The sequence below is a fragment of the Protopterus annectens genome, chromosome 5.part0 (genome assembly GCF_019279795.1).
Source record: "Protopterus annectens isolate FY-2018-M chromosome 5.part0, PAN1.0, whole genome shotgun sequence".
In the NCBI taxonomy this organism is placed as follows: domain Eukaryota; kingdom Metazoa; phylum Chordata; order Ceratodontiformes; family Protopteridae; genus Protopterus; species Protopterus annectens.
The window spans coordinates 1,308,123,463-1,308,149,503 of NC_056735.1; the positions used below are offsets into that span (position 1 = coordinate 1,308,123,463).

Sequence of the window (26,041 nt, forward strand, 5' to 3'; positions counted from 1 at the left end):
TCCCTTATCCCAACTCCGGGAGAGACACCAAGAGATGCATTTGCTCACAATTGGCCCTCAGGACTCCTTTAGGCCTTTCCTCCCTTTCCACTAACATCGAAAGTGATCCAGAAAGCAAAATCCTTGGGAAGCAGAATGATTTTTATCACTCCTTACTAGCCTCATCAGATTTGGTTCCCCTTTCTCGGGCCTCACCTTCTGGATGATCCATGGACTCTGGACCCAGTACCAGACCTTCTGACACATAGGTCAGGCACTTTCCATTCCTGTCTCCACACCCTCAACTTGACAGCATGGCTGCTCCACTTCCATCCCTAGTCAGGCTTCATGATTTCTCCCCTGCAGTTACACATATCCTGATGTCCTCTCACAGGCCTTCTATGAGAAAATTGTATACTAGCAAATTGAAAAGATTTTCTCTCTGGGCACGAGAAAAAAACAGATCCTTACACAGCCTGCATTCCATTAGTGTTAGAATTCCTAACCAAACTTTTTAAATTAGGGATCAGCTGCTGCTGCAATCAAAGTTCAATTAGCAGCTATCTTCAATTTTCATTTGGGACAACACTAACCTAATCTTATGGCTCACAGATTGTGTAAATCATTTTTAAAAGGCACTACCTTGCTAAGACCTCCCTTTCAAGAACCTGTATCTACCTGGGATCTTTTTGTTCTTTCTAAACTTACCTCCCTGCCTTTTGAACCCACACATACTTGTGATTTAAAGTTACTTTCATCGAAGACCATTTTTCTAGTAGCCATTACATCCACCAGAAGAGTGTCAGAGTTGCAAGCACTTTCAGTCAAACCTCCTTACTTGATTTTTCATAGAGACAGAGTTTCCCTTTGTACAAATCCATCTTTCATCCCCAAGGTTTGTTCTCAGTCTAATATGAATCAAACTATTGAACTGCCAGACTTTTTTCCTAATCATTCAAACAAAGCAGAATATAAGTTCCATCAACATGATGTTCACAGACAGTTAAGGTTCTATCTTCATAGAACCATGGAGTTTAGGAGATCTGACCAACTGTATCTTTTCGCAGACAAGAAAAGGTATGCCAGTCTCCAAGATAACATTATCAAACTGGATTTCAAATTGTATATCTTTTATTTACTCTTATAATGGCAAAGAACTCCCGTTTAAAATTAAAGCTCATTCTACCAGATCCGTATCCACATCTGCTGCCTTTCAAGCCAGAATTCCAATGGACAGTATATGTGCAGCAGCAACTTGGGCTACCCCTCATACTTTCATTACTCATTATAAATTGGATTTGGCCTCCAGGGGCAGAGCCTCCTTTGGTTCCACGGTTCTTAGGAGTATATTCCCATGAGTCACCCGAGAAAAAGGTGCTAGGGACTCTGTCCCATATGTAAGAATGAAGGTGAGATAGGACTACAGAACATAAAGAAGTTATGTACTCACTATAACTTTCCATGTTTGTAGTCCATCTCCCCCTTCATTCTTATGAACCCACCCTCCTACCCCCGTCTATGTATCTTTGGAGGATCTGGAGACAAGATAGTATCTATCTTCCTTAGGGTTGGAGACCTTTCATCTTAGTTTTTCCTTGTGGAAATACCTTATATCACTTTTTAGACAGCAGCAAACAAGATCTGGGAATTCTTACTAGTGCTCTGTGGGATACCTACCTTGCCACGAGCCAACTGAGAGACTTTGAGCTTTGTAATCGGCCGAGTCGGTGCCGAGGATCGGTCTCCAAACCCATATGTAAGAATGAAGGGTGAGATGGACTACAAACATGGAACGTTATGGTGAGTACATAACTTCTTTTTCTTTAAAGGTGATGAGAGAATTTTAAAGATATGGAAATTGCAGAGATTTAGATAGACATCACCCTTGTTATACAGTAATAATGCATATAGAAGGGCATATTACGCAACATATTTTAACATTCTTCCTTTTATGTACTTATGTAACAACCCTTAAATGTGAACACACTAATAGTAATACATGCATTTGTTTCCCCCAACCGTTTTAATTTTAACCCTTGTTAGTGCATATACTATAGTAAAACACTGCACATAAACTGTAACATCTGCCCTACTCCCTAAAGACTGACATATTCCAGTTATAAACATCTATTATATCTTTGTATACCATCTTACATTCCTCCTTTTATTATCCCTGTGCTACTGTGCAACAAGGGTTGATAACATAAAAGGAAGAATGGTTTGGTGTTTTGAATGGTGATTTCATTGTATTATTTTGAATGTTCAGTAAAAAGGGTTAAACAGGAGCTCAAGGAAATAGTGAAGGCTTCTACTCAGGAAGAAGCACAGTGGGATAAGATATGTCAGTATGGGCTTTCCGCACTGATCAACAGCTTAATTTTAGTTCTTCCGGTGTAAAAAAAGAAACTGATAGATAAGAACCAGTAATTCTGTCTGTTTTAGTAAAATTCATTTACTAGCTAGTAAGTACACTGCCTGGTTGCCAGCAGTAGAGAAACTTAGAGAGCCTGAAAGAAAATCATCTAGAAAAGGTGAAGAGAAAACACTGACTGGGAAGAATCCTATACCTGTTCAGCAAAAAAAAAGTTCAAGCTCCGGCTTTGGTATAAGGGATGGCTTCCAGTAATTTAGAGGAAAAATAAGTCAAATATGCTTAGAGCTGATCATAATAAATGAAACATTTAATTAATACATGTACTAACTACAGTGAGCCAACAAGTAATAGCCAGATTCAAGTGTTCACAAGATATAGAATAGCCATTAAAACATTGACAACGTTACATGGTTCATGGTAACTGAGTGCCAAAGTTTTGCTGACTGTTGTGGCTTTACTATGTCTGGTTCTCACTACCCCCAATCAAATGGTGAAGCTGAGAGCAGTGCAGAGAGTTAAAATGATAATGAGACAACCTGATCCTTTTGTGTCATATGGAGATACTCCTCGTCTTACAGTAGTAAGCCTTTCACAGCTTGGAAAACAATAAGGATTAATATGGTATTGTCAGAATCAAAGCTTGGGTGAAAACTATACTGTACAGCTCAGTTAAACAAAAATAATAATGACTAAAGTTTTGTACAGACAATGTGTATAGGTTCATAGGTTGATACTAGGCTATCTGCCCTAGGGCATTTATAAGCCTAGCCAGAGTGTGTTTGGCTTTCACCACCCTTTTAGATTAGTTGACTGTGCCTGTGTATAGTAGGTCACAGAAGATAGCCCTTTTGAGGTTAGTTTACTGTGCCTCTGTCTAGTAGGGACACAGAAGAGATCCCAGGGATAAACCTATGATCTCCCATCCACTCGTCAAAATTTCTCTTGAAGAGGGTCATTGAGGGACTCTGCCTAACATGGATTGGGATTTTGTTCCAGAGTGAGGGGAGCCTCTGGGATATGAATCTGTCCCTCCAGCATGTCCTATTTATTTCTGTGCTGAGGTTTAAGTCCCTGGAGTGTGTAGCTCTAAGGGATTTGGATTTCCTGAGGTGGAGCATGTCCATTAATTCTGGGTTGGACATGGCTTTATACGTCAGGCACAGATCGCCTCTGAGTAGGCGGTAAGCAACTGAGTAGAGCTGGAGTTTCTTTAGCCTAACTGCGTAGGGCATCTGTTTGAGTCCCTTGATCCTCTTGGTGAGGTACTTTTGGGGTCTTTCCAGTTGCTGCAGGTGTCGGGTAAGGTACATCCCAAATGGGGCATTGCATTCAATTATGGGCCTGTTGAGTGATGAGTAGAGGGGCACAATGACCTCTCTTGATCTAGATGTGAACCCTTTCGTGATAAGGTGGGCTGTATAGAAGGTCTTTCTAACCACTTTGGCAATGTGATTGTCAAAGGAGATTACTATCTACTTGGGTCCCCAAATCCCTAATTACTTCTTCGGTACTTAATGGATTACCACCTATGTGGTAATTTGTGGGCACTTTGTTTTTCCCAAAGGGGATGACTATGCACTTTTTGGCATTTAGCTTTAGGCCATGGCTCTGGCACCAGTTATCCGTCTCTGTGAGACCCTTTTGGAGGATGCTTGTGTCAGTCGGTGAGTCGATTATGGCACCCAGTTTGCAGTCATCTGCAAACTTGGTCAGCCATAGTCCTCCCATGTTAGCCTGTACCTCAGAGAAATATATACCGAACAAGAGATGCCCCAGGACTGAGCCTTGTAGGACACCACTTGTAACTGGTTTAGAGACTGACATGGCACCTGCAATTCTGACCATGTGGGTTCTGTCCCTGAGCCAGTTTGCAACCCATCTTGTGACATAGGGGTTGATATTTAAGCTGGTGAGCTTATTTATGATGCCCGAGTGGGGTATTGTGTCGAAGGCTTTTGCGAGGTCCAGGTAGGCTGTGTGGACTACCTTCCCTTCATCTATGGCCTTGGTGACTGTTTCAAAGAAGTTGACCAGGTTCAAGAGGCAAGATCTGCCCTTAACAAAGCCGAATCGAGTAGGATCCAGTGTTTGGAGGTTCCCAATGTCTTTGTTTATGAGTTTCATGATAATACGCTCCATAGCTTTGCAGACCAGGCTAGTCAGGCTTATAGGGCGATAGTTTCCAGAGTCCGTTGTGGCACCACCTTTGTGGAGTGGGACCACTGTTGCTGTATGCCATTCCTTGGGTACATATCCTGTAGTAAGGCTGAGATTGAACAGTGACTTTATGTGAGGGTTCAGTTCTTCTTGGAGTTTGTGTAAGACGCAGCCTGGGACACCGTCCAGTCCCATTGATGCTGTGTTTTTTGCTTTGGAGAGGGCAGCTCTCACCTGTGCATCTGTGATGTCAGGGAGGCTACCCTCTGTTGGGATAGACAGCTCTGGGGGGGGGGGGAAGGGGGGGGTTTGCACTGAACCTGTCTGCCAGGATGTTGGCAATGTCTGTGGGTTCAGTGTATTTTTTGTCATTTTGAACTAACTCAGAGCATATCTGGGAGTTGCCACCCAGGTTCCTGACATAACTAAAGAAGGCCTTGTGATTATCTTTAGCATCTTGTGCAATTTTTCTTTCAAAGCTGGCCTTAGATGATTTTATGAGGGATCGTAGTTTCTTGCTAGTACTGAGCAGAGATGCCTTCCCTTTTTGGGATTTTGCTCTATCATGTAGTAGCGTCCTCCTTCTGTTGTATAGCTTATTTATGGCTGGGGTCCACCAGACAGGTCTCCTACCTTTGGAGGAATGAGTCTTGGTTTTTTTGGGATGGCATGATCCATGCATTCCTGTAGGTGTCCATAGAAAGCATTTGTAAAGGATTCTGTGGTTTGGGCCGTATTTTCCACTGGCTCGGGGGCTTTGAAGGATTCCACCTCAGTTTTGAGAAGTGTGAAATTTGCTTTTGAGAAGTACTTCACCGTGGTTTCTTTGGCTGGGGGTGGGGACGAGATATGGATGTTCAGTGATATTAATTTATGGTCAGATCTTACCAATGAGGGGTATACCTCTGGTATGGAACATAGAGTCCCCATGTTGGTGATGATCAGGTCCAATATGTTTTCCCCTCTTGTGGGAGTGGTGACCAGTTGTTCCATAGCATTTGAGTTTATAAATTCTAGGAACCGTTGGGTGAGGGTGCTGGGGCTTGAGTAGTGCTCCCAGTCTTATGTTTGGGTAGTTGAAGTCACCCAATATAATGGTGTTTGGAGAGACCTTCATATTCTCCAGTGTTCTCAGGAAAGCCGAGTGGGGTTCCTGAGTTTGGGAGGGTGGTCTGTAGTAGGCTACAAACTGAAAGGCAGTTTTGCCCACTGTTAGTTGCACATGGATGGTCTCTGATGCTTCATGCAGTGCCACTAACCTGGAGGTGTGGGTATCTTTGATGAATATGGATACTCCCCCTCCTTTTGTGGTTCATTCTGAGTTTTGGGGCCGAAAAGCATGGTATGAGGTATAACCTGGTAATGCTGGGGTGCTCTCGGGAGCCTTGAACCAGGTTTCTGTTACTGCACAGATATTGATATTCTCCATACTGAGGAGAGCCTCGAGTGCATGCATCTTGAGGTTTAGACATCTGGCACTGAGCAGCATTACCCTTAGTTTCTTTTTCTTTGTGTTGTCTATGGAGGTGGGTTTGTCTTTTGAGCCTTGCCTAAAAAAGGCACTATGGGGGTGGCAAGAGCCTTAGCCAGTATTCAAAAGCCTAGGGATGACAGGTGCAAGCCATCCCTAGCGAAGCAATGTGGCTTGTTGAGCATGTCATCCCAGGCTGACAGACACTGGATCCCCTTTGAATGACACCAATACTTTAGCCAATTGTTAAAATTGATCATTTTGTCTTTATACTGTGACATCATTCTTGGTGAGAGTAAGATGCTACTCAAGGTCACGGTCATACCGGCCTGGGCTACATGATCAGAGAGCTCCTCTATGTCTCTTTTCATGTAGTCCAGGGAGGTACGTCTCAGGTCATTCACACCAGCATGGACAATGACGGAGTCATATTTGTACTTGCTTTGGAGTGACCTGATTGCTTGTGTTATGTGGCGGATCCTGGCACCCGACAGGCAGCTTACAGTGACCTTCTCCTTGTTCAGCCTGGTGAGTGGGACGTCAGTGTGTCTGACAATGGAGTCACCTATTACAAGTGTATTAGTTGTGTTGTTTAGCCTTAAGGGCTGTGACTGTGTGGCACACTGACTTTGTGAACTGTGTGATATGTGGGTATTGTTGTGGGATAGCGGTTTCTTGGATGTCTGCTTTGAAGGTCTCTGCTGCTTGGGCAGATTTTTATTTAGAGCCTCCGAGTATGTTTTTGTGTGTTTATGCGTTTGGTTTTCTGTTGCGATAGGTCTATGTGAGACTGGATTTGTGGTGTGTGTGGTTACCTTCTCCTCCTGACTGACTGCGCCAGTATTGGGTTGAGAGAGCTCAGCTTCCAGTTTGGCTATATAGTTGCATCTCTCACATATATTTGAGCTTGTTAGGAGGAAGAGAGGGTGGTCTGTGTACATAAGGCAGTTGTAACATTTCCTCAAGATTCCCAGATTCACCAGCTGGACTGGAGAGTAAACCTGAAACTGACTTTTGGACATGCCAGAATAGTATAAAGAACTACTTTTTGACTGATCAAAAAGGACCAGTAGGGAGCCAAGTACTTAAAGGGAGTATAAGAGGGTGTAGTGCTTTAGTTTATTAGTGCTTACTTATAAGATTACTTATACGAGCAACTGCAGGGCTTTAGAATGAAAATAGAGTGCTTACTTTGAGATTTAGAACAGTTCTAAGGGAAAAGTGAAGAGCAGACTTTGTGGAGCCGGGAATAGTTTAAACCCGTTTAAGCGGCGCTGCCCGATGCAGCGCTATGTGCAAAATCGTGCAAAACCGCACAAATGCGGATTCTAAAGCAGGGAAACTGAAAGAGATAGGAAGTGACCCAGAGCGGCCAATAAGCTACTAGTTTCAGGGCTGAGACCACTCCTCCAGGGACAGATAGGCTGCTCAAAGCTCCCCACTCCCACTGGTGAACAGAGAAGCTTCCTCCTATCCAAGTAAGGATATGGGCAACACAGGAAACTATGCCACAGTCCGGAATTCAGCAAAACCTGAAATCTGGACTAATCTAGTTCAGCAAAGGCGGGAAAAGAGAAAATTTTTTTTTTCAGGAAACAGCAGAAAAACAAACAGAAAACACTGTAAATGCTATAAACGGGCTAGCGCACTTTGGTATGTAGCCTACAACAGTTATACACTACAAAAATGACTTAAATTGATATAAAACAAGTGCAAAAACTGTAAAAGGCAGAAGGCAAATACAATTTAAACTTTTTAAAGCACAGATCAGTTAGAAATTCGCTTTTTAGGCGGAAAAAGGCAGTCAGAGCAAAAAAAAAACAGAGAAAAAAATACTTAAATCTGGAAAAGTCTCTCTTGGGTCTCTCTGTTGTCTGTATCACTCTGCAGGACACCACGAGGAGCTGTGCGGAGTTGTATACTGGTGCAAACCACGCAAATGCGGGTTTTAAAGCAGGGAAACTGAAAGAGATAGGAATTGACCCAAAATGGCCAATAAGCTACTAGTTTCAGGGCTGAGACCACTCCTCCAGGGACAGATAGGCTGCTCAAAGCTCCCCTCTCTCACAGGTGAACAGAGAAACTTCCTTCTATCCAAGTAAGGTAATGGCAACACAGAAACTTGTAACACAGCCCTGGATTCAGCAATAACCTGAAAACTGGACTGTACTAGTTCAGAAAGGTGGGGAACAAGTATATAATTTATTTTTTCAGAAAATAGAGCAGATACAATCAAAATGAGCCCAAAAGGCCAATAAACTACTAACTTCTGGGCTGAAACCAGTCCTCCAGGGACAGATAGCCTGCTCAAAGCTCCCCTCTCTCACAGGTGAACAGAGAAACTTCCTTCTATCCAAGTAAGGTATGGCAACACAGAAACTTGTAACACAACCCTGGATTCAGCAATAACATAAAAACTGGTTTATACTAGTTCAGAAAGGTGGGAAACAAGTATATATATATATTTTTCCAGAAAATAGAGCAGATACAATCAAAACAACACTTTACCCAATTAACCAGTTAAAAAGCTTAAAACTGAGCCCTGTTCCAGCAGTCTTCAATCAGACAAGTTCTAACTGCACAGTCCTGCCACTAGGGTACAGAGAAACCTTCAAAAAAAAAAGATGGCCTGGGTCAGTGCACAAGTCATACAAGCAAAGCTAGATCCAGCCGGCCTGAATCTAGTCTATGCTACAGCAAACAAGGCTTACCGATTTCAGAAAGAAACAGTTCAAGTAAGCATGCGCAATAAGCCTTTAACCAGAAATTCCTGGCTCAGAAGGGCAGAATCTAGCCTGTCCTCCCACAAGAGTGCAGACTACAAACCTTCTTAATGTAAAATAACTGGCCTGAAGCCCAAGTCCTTAACCTAGAACTAATACACTTTTAGAATAACAGACACTGAGCCTTCAATCAGCAGTTCCCAAGTTAGAAGTATGTACGCTACATGCCCTGCCACAACAGTGCAGACCACAAACCTTCTTAATGTAAAACAACTGGTTTGAAGCCCAAGTGCTTAAACCAAGGGCCTTAGGATAACAGTTACAATTTAATCAGGCTACTAACAAGCAGTAATAAAGGCAGCAGAATAAATTTAATTGAGTACTTTTAAAAGAGGCAAAAGCAAAATAAGGTAATAAAGTAGGAAGAAATACAAATACAGTAAGGCAGATGAAGTGCAAATTTTTTTTTGAGATGGAGGAAACAGAGCACATTAAGATACTATAGGGGAATGCCCTTCCCAAGTGCTCTCTCTGTACACCGCAGAGGAGATGGGACTGGTAAGAGTATCCAAAATCAAAATATAATCTCACTGTACTCAGTTGAGTGAGCGAATGAGATGGGTCCAGGAGGAGTGTGCAAAAAGAGATTTACAGCAGGGGCGGGCATTTCCAAAGCCATCAAGATTAACACCAAAACAAGAAACAGGGAGGGGGGGGGCACTAACTGCAGAGATTCAGAGACACAATATTTACTGAATCCAAGACACACAGTATTTACTCACTCAAATCTTAAATAAGTGCAGAAAATATACTTAAATCAGCTTGTGTCCAGTTGATAAATGCAGACAAGTCTCAGTAGCCAGCAACTCGATTTAAAATGATTACTAGAAATGTAACCAACACAGATTTTAATGTTAGCAGAAACCCCCAAGCTAATTATGACAAATACTAATCTCCGACCAATATGTCTGCTTAAAGTTGCATGTGGGGCATAATAGGTGCTGCAGTGGAAACTAAAGGTGGTGCCATAGTTAGATGGAATCAGACATATCCAAAGAGCTCCTGATAAGCTTTTTTCCTGAAAGCAGACTTCCAGAGAAGAAACCTGAGGTGTATGTTCCAGGAATAGCTAAGTCCACATAAATGAGTTGTTCCTTGATTGTCCCTGAATATTTCTGGCTTTGTCCCTGATTCTGGAGGTAAGAGGATGAGAGGTATTTAAAACTTAAATATTTTACCACATTGTGTGATGAGTTGAAATCCATTGTTTGCTCTCACTTACACATTATTGTTGCAGTTTTGCGTTTGTACTGTTAAACACAATAGTTTTCTGAATTTGGCATTTTAAGCCAGATCACTTATTCAGCATGCTTTTATTTTTGTTTCTATTTAGCAAATGAAAAAAAAAACTGCCATCTTTCTTTAATCATTTTCTGGACTTGTCACGTTCCTTAAAGTTTGTTTTATGCCTAGATCCACTTAAAGTTGTAATGAAATCATGGTAATGATCAGAAGTTACACTCGGCAATTAGGGTTATATTTTTTCTGGAATTTCAGCTCATAAAAATGGAAGCTTGTTTTTAATAACTGTAATTCAGAGTCAGTGTCTGTTTCATTCTTTCTTTCTTTGTTACTGCATGTTTTATCCATTTAAGTTCAATGGTCCAATGAGTTTTTCCAAAAGCAGCCAAGATCAGTATGAGCAGTATAGCAAAGCATAATTAGTGCAAATCACCAGCAAAACAGTATGTCTCAGTCCTGGAAATTGAAAGCTTTCACAGGAAGTATACAAGTGCCCACAGTTAAAATTGTAGAGAAATTCCTGAAACTTGCCTCCAAGCTTAGACTTAGTCTATTACTTGATGGGGATATACACCCCAGCCCCGGCCCTAACAACTTACACATGTACTCTCCCACTACCACAAACCTTAGCCTCAACCCGACAATTTCCCGGCCATCCAATTCTCTCCTAACTTGTCATCTCAACATCAGAAGCATCAACAATAAGGTGCATGAACTTCATGCACTCATTGTTGATCTATCCCCTGAGATCTTATGCCTATCTGAGACATGGCTAAAACCTAGCACTACTGATAATGAAATACTACTCCCTGGATATAATATACACAGGCTGGACCGTACTTCCAGAAAAGGGGGTGGGGTAGCCATACTTTACAAATCTGAGTTGACTGTATCTACGGATGTCTTACAACCACCTCAGATTAATAACTTAGAAATTCTAGCCACCAAACTGCAACTTAACAACAGTAAATGCATTTATATAATCTGTATGTACATTCCCCCAGGTAATAATATAGCTACACTTGAAGATACCCTCCACTGGATAATCTAGCCACTACCCTCAACATGATCAAATTAAATACAGACAACTTAGGAATGAAACTAAAAACACATACTACTTTACAAAAACAATACTACCACAGGCTACAAATGAAAATCAAAATCACCCTCAAAAGTTCTGGGCGTCCCAGATGCCTATATCGATAAACCACCAGAAGTAGTCTCTTACAGTTTTAACAGATTCTTTACTGAGACTATCCAAGAGTTCTCATAGTCTAGGTAGCTCTACCCTTATAAATAAATCTTTGACCAACTTCCAGCTGAATACCTGCAAATGTCAGGGAGGCAGTTCTACAGAACTCTCCAATTACAGTCCTATTGCTATACTCTCTCCTCTAGCAAAGTTTATGGAAAATGTATTCAAAACAGTTTATGCAACACCTAATTAACAACCACCTAATGGCAGATACCCAGCATGGCTTCAGATGAGCACTGTCATTCCTAACTGCAGAGATTCAGAGACACAATATTTACTGAATCCAAGACACACAATATTTGCTCACTCAAATCTTAAATAAGTGCAGAAAATATACTTAAATCAGTTTGTGTCCAGTTGATATATGCAGACAAGTCTCAGTAGCCAGCAACTCAATTTAAAATGATTACTGGAAATGTAACGAACACAGATTTTAATGCTAGCAGCAACCCCCAAGCTAATTAACACTAACAAAGGAATTTCAAGCAGTCTAACAACTTTCAATGAGCTCAGATGGCTAACTGCAGAGATTCAGAGACACAATATTTACTGAATCCAAGACACACAATATTTACTCACTCAAATCTTAAATAAGTGCAGAAAATATACTTAAATCAGCTTGTGTCCAGTTGATAAATGCAGACAAGTCTTAGTAGCCAGCAACTCGATTTAAAATGATTACTAGAAATGTACCCAGCACAGATTTTAATGCTAGCAGAAACCCCCAAGCTAATTAACACTAAAAGGAATTTCAAGCAGTCTAACAACTTTCAGTGAGCTCAGATGGCTAACTGCAGAGATTCAGAGACACAATATTTACTGAATCCAAGACACACAATATTTACTCACTCAAAGCTTAAATAAGTGCAGAAAATATACTTAAATCAGCTTGTGTCCAGTTGATATATGCAGACAGGTCTCAGTAGCCAGCAACTCGATTTAAAATGATTACTAGAAATGTAACCTACACAGATTTTAATGCTAGCAGAAACCCCCAAGCTAATTAACACAAAAAGGAATTTCAAGCAGTCTTAACAACTTTCAGTGAGCTCAGATGGCTAACTGCAGAGATTCAGAGACACAATATTTACTGAATCCAAGACACACCATATTTACTCACTCAAATCTTAAATAAGTGCAGAAAATATACTTAAATCAGCTTGTGTCCAGTTGATATATGCAGACAAGTCTCAGTAGCCAGCAACTCGATTTAAAATGATTACTAGAAATGTAACCTACACAGATTTTAATGCTAGCAGAAACCCCCAAGCTAATTATGACAAATACTAATCTCCGACCAATATGTCTGCTTAAAGTTGCATGTGGGGTATAATAGGTGCTGCAGTGGAAACTAAAGGTGGTGCCATAGTTAGATGGAATCAGACATATCCAAAGAGCTCCTGATAAGCTTTTTTCCTGAAAGCAGACTTCCAGAGAAGAAACCTGAGGTGTATGTTCCAGGAATAGCTAAGTCCACATAAATGAGTTGTTCCTTGATTGTCCCTGAATATTTCTGGCTTTGCCCCTGATTCTGGAGGTAAGAGGATGAGAGGTATTTAAAACTTAAATATTTTACCACATTGTGTGATGAGTTGAAATCCATTGTTTGCTCTCACTTACACATTATTGTTGCAGTTTTGCGTTTGTACTGTTAAACACAATAGTTTTCTGAATTTGGCATTTTAAGCCAGATCACTTATTCAACATGATTTTATTTTTGTTTCTATTTAGCAAATGAAAAAAAAAAACTGACATCTTTCTTTAATCATTTTCTGGACTTGTCACTTTCCTTAAAGTTTGTTTTATGCCTAGATCCACTTAAAGTTGTAATGAAATCATGGTAATGATCAGAAGTTACACTTGGCAATTAGGGTTATATTTTTTTCTGGAATTTCAGCTCATAAAAATGGAAGCTTGTTTTTAATAACTGTAATTCAGAGTCAGTGTCTGTTTCATTCTTTCTTTCTTTGTTACTGCATGTTTTATCCATTTAAGTTCAATGGTCCAATGAGTTTTTCCAAAAGCAGCCAAGATCAGTATGAGCAATGTAGCAATGCATAATTAGTGCAAATCACCAGCAAAACAGTATGTCTCAGTCCTGGAAATTGAAAGCTTTCACAGGAGGTATACAAGTGCCCACAGTTAATTAATTCCTTATTGAAGATTACATATTATTTCTTTTTGTTGTACCCTTTAACATGCGAAGCTGCAAGTGTGATTGTTACACTTTAAAAGTACAATGTGTATGTAAGTAATTGTGTGTGTGTGTGTGTGTGTGTGTGTGTGTATATATATATATATATATATATATATATATATATATATATATAGAGAGAGAGAGAGTGTGTTTTTGAATTAAACTCATGGTGAGTGTTGTTAATCAAGTCTTAAAGAGACTGCTTACTTTGCATGAAATCATGAGCTGTAGTAGTATACACCTTGCAAAGTGCCAGGAATGTAACACCACTGAAATCCCCCTTACCTGGGCTGCTCAGTTTTTAAGTCTGTTATGTTTACAGGGTAGCATATATGCTTTAGCCCTGTCAAAAGACAGTCGGTAGTTTTCTGTTCCAACAGACACACCATCCTGTAGTGTTAGTGATCTAAAGGGATGCCTGCACTTTTTTTGGAAGCAAGCAATGCCTTTTTGTTCACTGTTTTGCATAAAGGGTAAGGAGCACCTACACTGTAATCCCATTTTTTTTTCTTGAATATGGCATGTAGACTGAGGACAGAAATTAAAATATAGCAGTTAGGGGACTCATCAGCTCATAAGTTGCTGAGCTAACTGAAGAGAAGAAAAGAGAGAGAGAGATAGAAAAATAGATGTTGGGGTGTAGACCTTAGACAACAGGGTTGGCTGTAACATGGATTTGGTTGCAAAAATGTTGTAGAACTGTTTAGGAATTTCCACAACCATCATGTAGCTATATTCTAACAGGATAAATTCCTGTGTCAGCAGCTTCATTCAGTCATTAGACATTTTTAGAAGGGGTTTGCAGGCTCATGCCAATATTCTAGGCTGTATAGTTTCCTTTTTTGAGAGTCTGGAAGGAAACAGGTGATTTGACTTCAAAGGCCTTCTGCAATTAGATGTAGAATTTCTTATTATTATTATATTTGCTAGACTAGCACAGTTCCGAATTTTCTGTTGTATTGACTGAAAAATATCTGAGCCACCAAATGGCATCTGTTGTGGTATCATGCAGTGAGATAGAAGGACATGCTCAGTCCTTATATAGCCCATGCCTTTACCACTGCTTGTGTAGCTTGGATTTCTGTCATAATGGCTGTGTTAGGAAACCTCTCACATTCATTCATACTAGAAACTTCCTACTACTCCTGAATGGCGCCACTTGTATGTGTGGGATTTGTAAATGCGAGTGTGGCAAGCACATTCATTAGAATGTGAAAAGTGTGTTATATGTGTACTAAGGTCAAAATTGCTGTATCTTAAAATATTCCCCATACTCCATGGTACAGCTATATCTTTTAGTGTGTGTGTGTGTGTGTGTGTGTGTGTGTGTGTGTGCACGCATGTGTGTGTATAAGTAGCAGGTATGTGCATGCTACAGGCCCCGTGTTGAGGGATTCAAGGGGGTAAAGCCCCCAGCTAAAATGCTTTAAACACTATTTCAATGAATCTCATTGTTTGGATGTATTCAAGCTTGCAGTTTAGCATTCGCAGCTGTTTGAGTCACACTTTCAGGTCTCAGACTTCAATCTTAAAGCCATTCTTGCATTTAGCATATCATGAGGTAGATCCCATAACATCACTAGTACTTTTGCCTGGGAAGGGAACATTATATGAAGCATTGTCGTAACAGACTGTACCAGTGTTCAACCGGTCCATTTATAAAAGGCAGAGAGAAATGTTGAAGATTTACATCAACTTTCCAAAGATGGTGGCAGTGGAAGAATGACCATTGCAGAGCACTGCAGGAGGGTCCATTGTGCAGGTCCCAGTTGGTTCCAGGCCACTGAGAGAAGGAAAGGGGGGCAGAGGCCAAGTACTGATAAAACTTTGTTTAGTTTAACCTTGAGATGGCCTTCGCCTTGTGAGTCCTGAGTTCACCATCAAATTTTAAGGATCATTCTTATACTGGTCATTAGCTAACAGTGGGAGGAGCATGAGAGTTGCACAGCTGACTACCATTTTTACATCAGTAAAATATGCTAACGGGATCTTTTGTATGTGTGTGTGTTGTCAAATAGGTACATTTAAGTAAACAGTAGGTCAACATTTGCCTTGGCTTTACTGCAAAGCTGTGTGCTAATGCAGTCCTATATTGTTGGCGATATACTCTGTTCCATTAAGATTAAATAAAACTCTACTTATAATTCCTAATTTTCCAGATAAACCCCCGTCTTGATGGGTGCATTCGTGGCTGGAACTTAATGAAACAGGGTGCCTCAGGAGTGAAGGAGGTGATTCATGACAAGGAGAGTAAGCACTGTTTTGTGACTGTGGAAAAGGGCTCGTATTTTCCTGGGACTGGAGCCGCACACTTTCACCTGGATTATGGTTAGTGAAAGAATTATATTTACTAGATTCTGTTTACATGTGTCTGTGGGCATTATGTTTATCATCATTGTTATCTGACAAAATGCTGTATGTCAAACAAGTGTAGCTAGGAATATTTAAGGTCAGTGTATGCATTATTTGCAGTATGAATTTTTTTAAAGTTAGACATTGAAACACCTGAAGCATTTTTTGGCTGTCTTTAGAAGACATGGCCCCTCAGCATTGTGTCCTTTCCTGATCATGACAATTAACAGAGGTGATGGCATATTTGTCTCTCTTTTTTTTTCCCATTGATTCTGACCTTTGAATTGTATCATCATAGCTGGTACCACCCAGACAATCTGTATCTACTTTATTTTCAGTGTATGATTTAGCAGTGTATATTTTATATATATATATATATATATATATATATATGTGTATATATATATATATATATATATATATATATATATACATATATATCTTAACTGCTTAAATGCTGAACTTAAACAGTCCATCAACAGCAGCACTATGTTGGTAGATGTAATAATTTGTTCATGCTGACTGTGTTGAACTGTATCATTGATGCATATTTTGTCAGTGAAGTTACTTTATCACTTCAGATGTATTCAGTTATTATGCTGCTATTGATACAAAACCTGTGGACACTTGCTGTGCTGTCAGTGATATATAATCTGTACACAGCCGGGGTCTATATCACTTTGTCGAAAGCTCAATTGAGCAAATCTCTATTTATCAAACCCAATTCAGAGAAAGCTCAATTAAGTGAACAGTCATTTCAGCTAAAATTTTCCAAGGGGAAAAAAAACTAGTGGGTCAGCTACTGACCATAACAAACACAACCCCCCCCACACACACACACACACGGACACACACACCTCAAAATGTGGGAGGCTTTGGACTTTACACCCCCCAACTAAATATACCAACTCTGAGATCACACTACAGTGGGGAAAAGGGCAAATTCCCGATGATGGCCAAAAACATCCTTTCTCCTGGAAAATTTTCGCTGAAACGATCGTTCTCTTAATTGAGCTTTCACTGAATTGGGTTCGATAAATAGCAATTTTCTCATTTAAGCTTTTGACAAAGTTATATAGACCCGTACAACTCAGCTCATCACAAATGCATTCCAGTATAATAAAAATAGCAATGGTCATTCCACTAAAAAAAGAAAATCTGGCTGCAGAAGAAAGGATATTGCATGCATCTGTGATGGTAGTTGCTAGACTCACACAGCTAGTATGTCAGTGACTAGTCACTTTTTCATGTTGTTGCCAGGCCACTGCAGAACCAGCTTCTGTACTGTATTGTGTTTTACACTTTACATTCCATTGTTAAATTCTGATATACTGCCATCAACATACTGAGAAAAAAATGCCTCCTATCTCACTGATGCATCCTTTTCAGAATTACAAAATATATTTCTTGAATAAATATGCTTTTAAACAAATGCAGATTATAATTGCAAAATAAAATTATCTTTCCTGCAGATATGTAAGGCGTTTTGTCAATTGGATCCTATTTACTTTTGAGATCATAAACTGAATGTTCAGCCAGAACATAAATCTTCATCACATAATGTTGTTTCATATGACTCCTCTTACTGTATGAGATAGGCCTGAATTCATTTGTGGCCTGCATGACATTACATATGGTTTTCCAAAGGGAGCACTTTGCTAATCTATTTTATTTACATATTAATTGTATTGTAAATGAAATAGTGTTATAGTTGTATGTACTACACACACGTGCACGCACATGTATATACACATATGTGTATATATATATATATATATATGTGTGTGTGTGTGTGTATATATATATATATATATATATATATATATATATATATATATATATATATATATATATACACACACACACAATATATATATATATATATATATATATATATATATATATATATATATATATATATATATATATATATATATATATATATATATAGTGTGTATAATTAAATGTATACATATGTACATACAGGTTTCCCAGCAGCACTTGCCTGTTATATATTTATTAAAAGTGGACACTTGCATTGACGTTGCATAAAACATTTTGTAAAATTTTAGCTTTCCGGTGTAGAAGCACATTTTGTTCTTTTCAGTTTCATCTGGAATATTTTGGCATTTTTCCTTGTGTAATATCTTTTTTCCCCTGTGTTACTGGTGACAAATGACTTCCTGCATTTTATACATTTTTAGGATTTTTGCTTGCTGTGGTGTTTTGCTAACAGCAGCATCAGTCTGTAGCTACCAAGTTTTTCACTTTTAACAGTTAACTGTTAATTGCAGTTTTCAGTAGTACCATTATTCTGTTTCTTGGTTTGCTGAATTACAACAGTATTTAACAATCTGCATCTTCGTTTGCTACTTATTTTTTGTTCATCTTAATATTTGCTGCATTCTTGATTGAAGTTTTTTAATGCTTTCAGTAAAGCCAACATATTGTTATGTTCTTGCATCTCCCTGTTTACAAGTAAATTATGGAAATGACTGACAGATTATAAGCATGACATGCTCTATATCTAACTTGCAATCCTCTGATTTGTGATGTTTTAGGTGTGCTTCTCTTAACTCATTTCTGTAGTTGGTGGCACTTTTTCTGCTATATCCTTGCTCTAACGTATTTGTGATCCATATACTTACCTGTCATAAATTTAGCAGACAGATGACCCAATTAAAACACTGCATGCCATTAAGTGTTTCACATATAAGTCATGCAAATCTCATCACCAACAACCAAATCTATTCTGCTAGAACAGATTTTTTTACCTACCTTTCTAAAGCAAGGTTGCAGTGCTCCAGATAACTTTAGTTTTCAGACTACTGCTGATGTTTATCGGTCTATATTATAAGATCGACAATTGAAAACATCGAACACCATATGGTCGACACCATATGGTCAATGTCTTCAAACATCAAACTTATAAAAATAACAAAAAAAAAGCAAAAAGTACCCTAACGGGTTTAAGCAGGGGGGCAAGCCCCCCTGCACCCCTCACACCCCCCGCTACTTAAATATACCAACTCCCAGACCGCACTACATTGCAGTAAACGGAAATCTCCCCTTACGAAGATTGCCATTTACACGTTCGATGTGCGCTTTCACTATTCTCGTGTCAACAATATCAGCTTCGATATTGTCAGCTTTCGAGAATATAATATAGACCCAATATTTACAAGATCTATGCTGCTGTCTACTTCTAACCAAAAAGTGTAGGTATCATTGACTGAGAAGATCATATCCTTTCTTATTGTTTGTCTTCACCTCAGACCTGAATAGTTAATGTAGAATAGCAGCTACTGATTATCCAGTTTGGGTCCATATATTTGGTTTTAATATGGACATACAAAAATAAATATGTAAGCCTGATAAAAATTTCACCCTTACTCAGATCTGCTAATGTGTGCACTTCCTACCATGTGTACAAATTGTTTTGTCCACTGCCTTCATTGACGACTGTTACCACCTTTACTGTGTAATCTTTTATGAGTGGACCTTTCTTTGATCACTTTAGTTTTTCCAGTATTCCAGTAACTGAAATGAATAAGATTGTTTTTCAGATTACCAGGTAATATTTTCAATGACTGTCAATAGAAAATAGATCAGCATTCAGCACTCATTGTTTACAAAAATGAGCTCTACTATTTGTCATTGGTGAGTTGACTTGACACTCACAATGTAATCACTGAAGAGTCACCAGCATTTATTCAGGGTGGTTTGGATGCGAGTCAGAAGGTAGGTATTGCATTCACACTACTTTATCCCTCTTGCCTAAGTCTGTATAATCTCAGAGTTGTTAAGTACTTGCGCATACACACACACACACACACACACACACATATATATATATATATATATATATATATATATATATTTCAAGGGTGTGGTTGTCAGAGGTGCAGGAAAAAAATATATATTTTTTGCTGTTTTGGGACCATGCTGTTTTTGCTAGCAGCCTCTCAAGGCTTTTGATGTTTTGAGTTTAAATAATCAAGTGCTGATAGGTAAAATAAGACATGATTATTCATAGTAGACCCACAACATAATTATTTTCTTGCAATACAAAATATCAAAATTTTAGATATGAAGTTAATAAACAAAGATAAATACAAATAATAAGGTTTTAGAATTACTAACCTGAAAGGTGATGAAAAGTTTAATCTAAAACTAAAATTTTAACGTATTAAATCACCTTATTTATTATCTGTTATCTACAAATAAAAGTTTATTAAGGTATTTTTATTTAAAGTAAATTACCAAGTTTAACAGTTTGTAACGTAGCCAGTTTTCTGTCGTTCATTATCGTTCCTTTATCAGATGGTAAACCCTTTATACTTCACTTAGAGAATAACGCACTGATCACAGTATACTCCTCCCTCAGTAACAATGCAGTATAATGACTCAGGTTCTTTAGAAAAGCTGTTTGAAAACAGAGTTCTGTAGCATGGGCTGCTGCTGGCATCAGCAGCACTCCAGGTTAGACTAACAGCAAGTTCCATACAGGAACAGGAAAAGAAAAACTTTACTACCATTCTTGTAAGTTTACATTGTATAAAGTTTGTTAAATTATGGATGTTTTGAGGATGCAACACCCTTGATGTACAGAATTCTTCCAGCAGTTTTCTTGTTTGCCACTTTGCAGTTGTTTCTTGAAAGAAACTCCTTGAATGGGTCAGTGCCTTTCTTTGCATTTAGAAAATGTACATTTCTCGGTTCACTGTGCATTAGAAGTTGTTTTGTACTCAGTCTGTGTGTGCTTTGGTAATTTAAACTTGAAGGTACTTCAGCAGTGTTTAAAGGTACATACACATTTCATTGGTTTGCTCCTGCTGAATATTGCCTGTGAAAAAATGCACACTTCAGAGAGCTATTTCCATAGAAAAATAATAAACACATGAGGGTATCCATGCTTTACATTGTGACTGTTGCTGTACACATTGATTTGCTTGAAGAAGAGTGCAGTTTTGTTCAACTGCTGTATAAAAGACGCCAAGATTTGGATAATGCAACAGACTTTTTTTTCCCCTTAAGGCGTTTAGACTGGTACACTAGATACATGGCATGGTGCTAGTCAGCAGGGAGATGTTATAAAAGTAGAAACATGTATCAAAGTATATGACAGTTGGATTCCAGTGCAAATTGTGACAAGTGCTGAAATTAGGGGCAACATGTCGCCAGTCACTGCTGTATGACAATGAACACTCCCAGTCATAGTCTTCCATTGAAAATCACTGTTATTATGGTTGTGTGTGCGTTAGCAGTGACTCTTTTCCTTTGGGAGATTTCTGCCATCTTCATTTTAATGTAGCCCTGGAACTGATATATGAATATATATGTATGGGTCTATGTCAGATGATCGAGTTTTCAGAAACTCGAAATTCATATGGTCGACACCATATGATCGAGTTTCTGAAAACTCAAGTATCAAAAAAACCCCCCACAAACCTCCACCTTTTTTAGGTCACCCACCATGTAGGGGGTCCCCTGCAAATTATATACACTAACTCCAAGATCACACTACATTGAGGAAAAGGGTAAATTTCCCAGTCTGCACTGTACTGTGATTTCCATTCATATATTATCTATATCTGTTCACTTCAGAATGTCAAACTTTTAAAACTTTGAATTTCATATGGTCAAGACTATATGATCGAAGTTTTAAAACTTAATGCTCTGAACAGCGATCTGCATACAGGGCAGAATGGGAAATTTTCCCTTTTCCTCGCTGTAGTGCGATCTTGGAGTTGGTATATTTAAATAGCGCGGAGTGTGCGGGGTGCAGGAGGGCTTGCCCCCCTACAAAAACATTGAGGAACATGGTCCTCTGTTTTTAGATTCATTTTAGAATTTCGAAGTTTTAAAACTTCAATCATATGTACTCAACCGTATGACATTTGAAGTTTTGAACCTTCGAGATTCTGAAGTGAATCTATTTTTTATCTACACACACACACACACACACACACACACACACACACACACACAGATATATACATATACATATATCACCAGGCTGAACAAGGAGAAGGTCACAGTAAGCTGCCTATCGGGCGCTAGAATCCGCCACATAACACAAGCACTCAGGTCACTCCACGGCAAGTACAAGTATGACACAGTCATTGTCCATGCTGGTGTGAACGACCTGAGACGTACCTCCCTGGACTACATGAAAAGAGACATAGAGGAGCTCTCTGATTATGTAGCCCAGGCAGGTATGACCCTGACCCTGAGCAGTATCCTTCCTTCACCAAGAATGATGCCACAATATAGTGACAAGATGATCAGCTTTAACAATTGGCTTAATTTCTGGTATCATTCAAAGGGAATCCAGTGCCTGTCTGCCTGGGATGACATGCTCGACAAGCCACGCTGCTTCGCAAGGGACGGCTTGCACCTGTCACCCCTGGGATTCCAGATATTGGCTAAGGCTCTTGCCACCCCCATTGTGCCTTTTTTAGGCAAGGCTCAAATTCTAAACCTACCACCCTAGAAAACAAAAACGTGAAGAAACTAAGGGTAATGCTGCTCAATGCCAAAAGTCTAAATCTCAAAATGCATGCACTCGAGGCCCTTCTCAGTATGGAGAACATCGATGTCTGTGCTGTGACTGAAACCTGGTTCAAGGCTCCTGAGAGCACCCCGGCACTATCAGGTTTCATCTCGTATCATGCGTTCCGGCCCAAAACCCGGACCACACCACAAAAGGAGGGGGTGTATCCATATTCATCAAGGATACCCACACCTCCAGGTTGGTGGCTACGCACGAAGCATCGGAAACCATCCAGCTGCAATTAATCATAGGCAAAACTGCTCTACAAATTGTAGCATGCTACAGGCCACCCTCTCAAACTCAGGAAACCCACACAGCCTTCCTGAAGACACTGGAGGGTATAAAGGTATCACCAAACACCATCATATTGGGTGACTTCAACTACCCGAATATAGACTGGGAACATTACTCAAGCCCAAACTTTCTAGCCCAAAGGTTCCTGGAGTTCATAAATTCAGATGCCATGGAACAACTAGTCACCATCCCCACAAGAGGAGAAAATATACTAGATCTCATCATCACGAACATGGGGACAAAATGCTCCACACCGGAAGTATATCCTCATTGGTGAGATCAGATCATAAACTAATCTCACTAGAAATCCACATCCCGCCCCACCCCAAACAAAAAGACCACAGTGAAGAACTTCTCTAAAGCAAACTTCACACTACTCAAGACAGGTGTGGTATCCTTCAAGGCCCCGAGCCAATGGAAACCACAACCCAAGCTGAAGCCCTTACGAATGCCTTCTATGAACACCTTCAGGACTGCATGGATCAGGCAATCCCAAATAAAACCAAGACTCTTTCCACCAAGGTCAAACGTCCAGTCTGGTGGACCCCAGCCATAAACAAACTTTACAATAAGAGGAGAAAGCTATTACATGATAGAGCAAAATCCCAAAAGGAAGGCATCTTTGATCAGCACTAGCAAGAAACTACGATCCCTCATAAAATCATCCAAGGCCAACTTTGAGAGACAAATTGCCATAGATTCAAAAGACAATCATAAGGCCTTCTTCAGCTATGTCAGAAACCTGGGTGGAAACTCCCAGATATGCTCAGAATTAGTCCAAAATGATACAAAATCACTGAACCCACAGACATTGCCAACATACTGGCAGACAGGTTCAGTGCAAACTTCACCCCCTCTCCCCAAAAGGAGAGATAACTATCCCAACTGAGAGTAGCCTCCCAGACATCTCAAATGCGCAGGTGAAAGCTGCTCTCTCTAAAGCTAAAACACAGCATCAATGGGACCGGATGGGGTCCCGGCTGTGTGCTACATGAACTCAATGAAGAACTAAACCCGCACATAAGGCAGCTGTTTAATCTTAGCCTCACCACAGGATATGTGCCCAAGGAGTGGCGTACGGCAACTGTGGTCCCACTCCACAAAGGCGGTGCCTCACGGACCCTGATAATTACCGCCCCATAAGCTTAACAAGCCTGGTCTGCAAAGCTATGGAGAGGATCATAATGGAACTCATAAACAAGGACATAGGGGACTTGCAGACCGTGGACCCAACCCAGTTTGGCTTTGTCAAGGGCAGATCTTGCCTTTTGAACTTGGTCGACTTCTTCGAAACAGTCACCAAGGCCATTGATGAGGGAAGGCAGTCCATACAGCCTACCTTGACCTTGCAAAGCTTTCGACACAATACCCCACTTGGGTATTATAGAGAAACTTACCAGCTTAAATGTAAACCCATATGTCACAAGATGGGTTGCAAACTGGCTAAAGGACAGAACCCACAGGGTTAGAGTTGCTGGAGCCATGTCAGACTCCAAGCCGGTTACAAGTGGAGTCCCACAGGGCTCAGTCCTTGCCCCCTATTGTTCGGCATCTACTTCTCAGAAGTACAGGCAAACATAGGAGGACTATGGCTGACAAAGTTTGCGGATGACTGCAAACTGGGTGCCATAGTGGATAGTACATCAGACACAGACATCCTTCAGAGAGGTCTCACGGAAACTGATAGCTGGTGCCAGAGCCATGGTCTGAAGTTAAACGCAAAAAGTGTATAGTCATACCCTTCGGGAAAAACAAGGTAACCCCAAGCTACCATATAGGTGGCAACCCACTAAGCACAGAAGAGGTTATCAGGGACCTGGGGACCCAGGTTGACAGTGGCCTCTCGTTTGGCGCTCACATTGATAAAGTGGTTGAAAGACCTTTACATTGCCCACCTGATCATGAAGGGATTCACATCCAGATCAAGTGAGGTCATTGTTCTGCTGTACTCTTCACTTATCAGACCAATGATCGAGTACAATGCCCCATTCGGGATGTATCTCACCCGACACCTGCAGCAATTGGAGAGACCCCAAAAGTTCCTCACCAGAAGGATAAAGGGACTCCAAAACCTGTCATATGCTGCCAGACTGAAGAAACTCCAACTCTATTCAGTTGCATACCGTCTGCTCAGAAGTGACCTGTGCCTGACATACAAGGCCATGACCAACCCGAATTAATGGACATGCTCCACCTCAAAAATCCAAATCCACCAAAACCACTAGAGCAAGAGACTTAAACCTTAGCACGGATATAAATAGGACGTGCTGGAGGGATAGATTTATCACCCAGAGACTCCCATGCTGTGGAATAAAATCCCGGTCCATGTGAGGCAGAGCACCTCGCTGGCTCTGTTCAAGAGAAATCTTGACGGTGGATGGGAGATCGTAGGTTTACCGGGAATCATCTCTGTGTCACTACTGGACAGAGGCACAACAAACTAATGGGCACAGTATTTCTAACATAAGGGCGTAAGCCACATAACTTTGGGCTAGGCTTATAAATGCCCTAGGGCAGTTAGCCTAGTATAAACCTATGAACCTATATATATATATATATATATATATATATATATATATATATATATATATATATATATGTGTGTGTGTGTGTGTGTGTGTGTGTGTATGTATGTATGTATATATATATATATATATATATATATCTATATATATATATATATATTTATATATATATATACACATGTGTGTGTGTATATATGTTCATAGGTTTATAAGCAGGTACTAGGCTTTCTGCTATAGGGCCTATACAAGTCTTGCCAAAAAGGTACCCTGGCTTTCGCCACCCAAGAAAATTATTTTCTTGTGCCCCTGTCGAGCAGAGCCACAGATGTGATCCCTGGGGTGAATTTCCTATTTCCCATCCAATCATCAAGATTTTTCTTGAAGAGTGCTAATGAGGAGCTTTGTTTGCTATAGATAGGTAGTTTATTCCAGAGTATGGGAAGTCTCTGGGACAGAAATCTGTCCCTCCAGCATGTTCTTTTTATTGTGGTGACAAGGTTTAGGTCCCTAGAGAGTGTAGCTTGGAGGGATTGGGATTTATTTAAGTGGAGCATGTCCAACAGCTGTTGTTTTGACATAGCTTTGTATGTTAGGCAGTGATTCCTTCTGAGTAGGCGATATGTGATGGAGTAAAGCTGGAGTTTTTTGAGATGGTCTGCATAGGGCATCTGTTTGAGGTCGGTAATCCTCTTTGTGAGGTATTTCCGCGGCCTTTCCAGTTGTAGAAGTGTTGTGAGGTACATACCAAAAGGGGAGATGTACTGTATAATGGGTCTAATGAGTGACGAGTAGAGGGGAACAATGACCTCTTTTTTCCTGGATGAGAAACATTTTGTTATTAGGTGTGCAACGTAGA

At 40.0% G+C, this 26,041-nt stretch overlaps 1 protein-coding gene across 1 annotated transcript in view; it reads left to right on the forward strand.

The window, feature by feature from the left end:
- Nucleotides 1–26,041, forward strand: part of PROS1 (protein S) — a 1,920,390-nt gene that overhangs the window by 1,526,712 nt on the left and 367,637 nt on the right. The window contains exon 12 of the mRNA XM_044071115.1: nucleotides 15,618–15,786. Within this exon, the coding sequence (XP_043927050.1) occupies nucleotides 15,618–15,786 (169 nt within the window). The remainder of the gene's footprint in view (nucleotides 1–15,617; nucleotides 15,787–26,041) is intronic.